The following is a 2,322-nucleotide window of genomic DNA, read 5'->3' on the forward strand; positions in this document are numbered from 1 at the left end:
TATAAGAGCTGATGGTACAGATAACATGGTTTTGCGTGTGCCCACGTGAGCGAGTGTACGTGCCATCTACGGTGACGCGTATGCAGATAGGGACGGCCAGCTTGCAGAGGTACACCGTACATATCTCGTGCTAGTTATTATATGAAGCGCGCTACGTTCTATAGGTGCGTCAACACGCTTGGTAGCGCCACAGTCAGCTTACAGTATGTGCGACCCCAAGCCTTGCACCGTGAGCCAGTATACCAAAACAAAAATAGGTAGGAAAATGGGGGCATAAAGGGTATATTTACCACTACTTGCTCTTCTGCTGCTTCTTTTGCTCGATGTACTTGAAGTTTCGGGCGGTCAGCTTGCGAGTGCGGCTGCGCCTCTTTTTCTTCTTGGGGTACCAGTCAGGACCCATCGCTTTCTTGACGTTTGCCAGGCTTTCCTTGCGACGCACTTCGGCCAACCCAGGTGGTGGGGGCTTTTCCTCCCAGAACTCAACTGCTTTGGGTCGGTATCGCAGGCTACACAGCGCCACACGATGTCTCGACCGCTAATCGTCCGGAACGCGTAACCGTACTGCAGCTTCCCACAGCAGATGCAGAGCGCCCCTGGGTCCGTCGTAAGCCGCTGCCGATTCAGCAGAAGCAGGTCAATATATGCCTTACACGTGGTCCTGCAAATTGTGAGTAAGCTAGCAAAATCTATTTGGTTTTACCAATTACGTGCGTCAAAATATTAGCCAATAGCACGGTAATATAGGGCTGGTATTTATTAGTAGGCAAAATATTAAAATGTTTTTTATATTACTATTTATTTGCTATATTAATAATGATATCAAATTTTCCAAACAAATACATACATTACATGCAATATAAACTGACAAAAACAATTATCTATCATGCGCGCATGCATTCGTCGGGTGGGGTGCACGGGAGCAGATAGCGAAATGCCCGTGCAGCCGCGTGCTTTCATTGCAAGGTGGCAGTGGTGAGTGCCAGGTGAAGTAAAAAATATTTTTTTGCAAAGTTTCTACAAAAAGCGCTGGTTGTGAAGCCTACTTTAATATTAAAAAATACTATCGTCTCTACTTTAGAAAGTCTGTGGAAAATAGCATCGCCGAGCTCTTACAAATGCGGCCTGTGAAGCTTATATTTTTAATAATAATACTATTAATATCGTCTTTAGTTTGACAGATGTGTGGAAAATAACATCCCAGAGCTCTTACAAAATACTGGTCTGTGAAGTCTACATTAATAATAATAGATATCTCTTTTGAGAAGTGTGCAGAGCTCTTAGAAAATAAAGTGGTTACTGTGCCCGATTTGCAGTACATACGATAGGTTTTGCGTCGCTGAATGTCAATAATCAAGTATCTGCGCAGCTCGCCTAGCTGTTTGCAACCAATCGATGCGTTTCGTGCTCGGCAGAAATGTTTACCTTACGTCTAATCGCGAGGGAGAGAGGCGGTCTGATCGTGCGACAGATCCAGTCAGTGTCGCAGGTCGGCAGGTATTGCCCAATCAGGGCGCGAGTTAATTGCGTCACGCTTTTGGATATATTTGTAATTTTAGCATAGCTAGGTCGAGTCAGAAAGGTAGGCGCGGTCGATAGGATGGGAGGAAACTGTATTAGACAGGCCGGGTGTAGCCATGCGAAAAGGCAGGAAAAAGCAGCAAGAAAGGAACCGAACGGACTTATTGACAGACGGACGGACAGGCTGCAAGTTTAGGTGGCGGGAAACTAGCGCTCTGGGCGCCCGCTCCGCGGACGCTAGGGCATGGTTTGTTGGTGTAGAGAGGGGCGACCACCTCCGCTGCGCTGCGGTGGGCTTAGAATTTCTACTCAAAGCGAAGCAACATATATTATATGTATACTGTGATCTACTTATGCTACGTTCCAAAACAACACCGCACTCAGTATCTATAGTGCTCACATGTTATGGTAGACAGGAAAAAGCAGCAAGAAAGGAACCGAACGGACTTATTGACAGACGGACGGACAGGCTGCAAGTTTAGGTGGCGGGAAATTTTCTTACTCACTTCGATTTTCCCCTCCTGGTACCGAGCAACCCATCATATCTATGCGCGTGCTGTGTTTGGCGCTGATGGCGACAGCCACTGTTCTAGTACCGAGTCCTGCGTCCGGTTTGACCACGACTGTGGCTGACACGGCCCAGACGGCAACCAGCATTCTAACTCCTGTTCTAGCTGGGGAGCCGAACAAACACGTTGCAACGCGATCTTTGAGAACGCATCCGATAGACGACAGCGACGATGGCGAAGAGCGACTGCTTAATGGTATGACAGATTTTTTCAAGTACCACGCTGGAAAGAT

At 47.2% G+C, this 2,322-nt stretch overlaps 1 protein-coding gene across 1 annotated transcript; it reads left to right on the forward strand.

Moving 5' to 3' along the window:
* Window positions 1-2,068: 2,068 nt before the first annotated feature.
* Window positions 2,069-2,322, forward strand: PITG_20336 (secreted RxLR effector peptide protein; the record flags this gene model as incomplete). Its single annotated transcript, XM_002895824.1, has 1 exon — window positions 2,069-2,322. A coding segment is annotated over one exon (254 nt), but the record flags the coding sequence as incomplete, so codon positions are not given.

Source organism: Phytophthora infestans, genomic scaffold, assembly GCF_000142945.1.
Source record: "Phytophthora infestans T30-4 supercont1.129 genomic scaffold, whole genome shotgun sequence".
Classification (NCBI taxonomy): domain Eukaryota; phylum Oomycota; class Peronosporomycetes; order Peronosporales; family Peronosporaceae; genus Phytophthora; species Phytophthora infestans.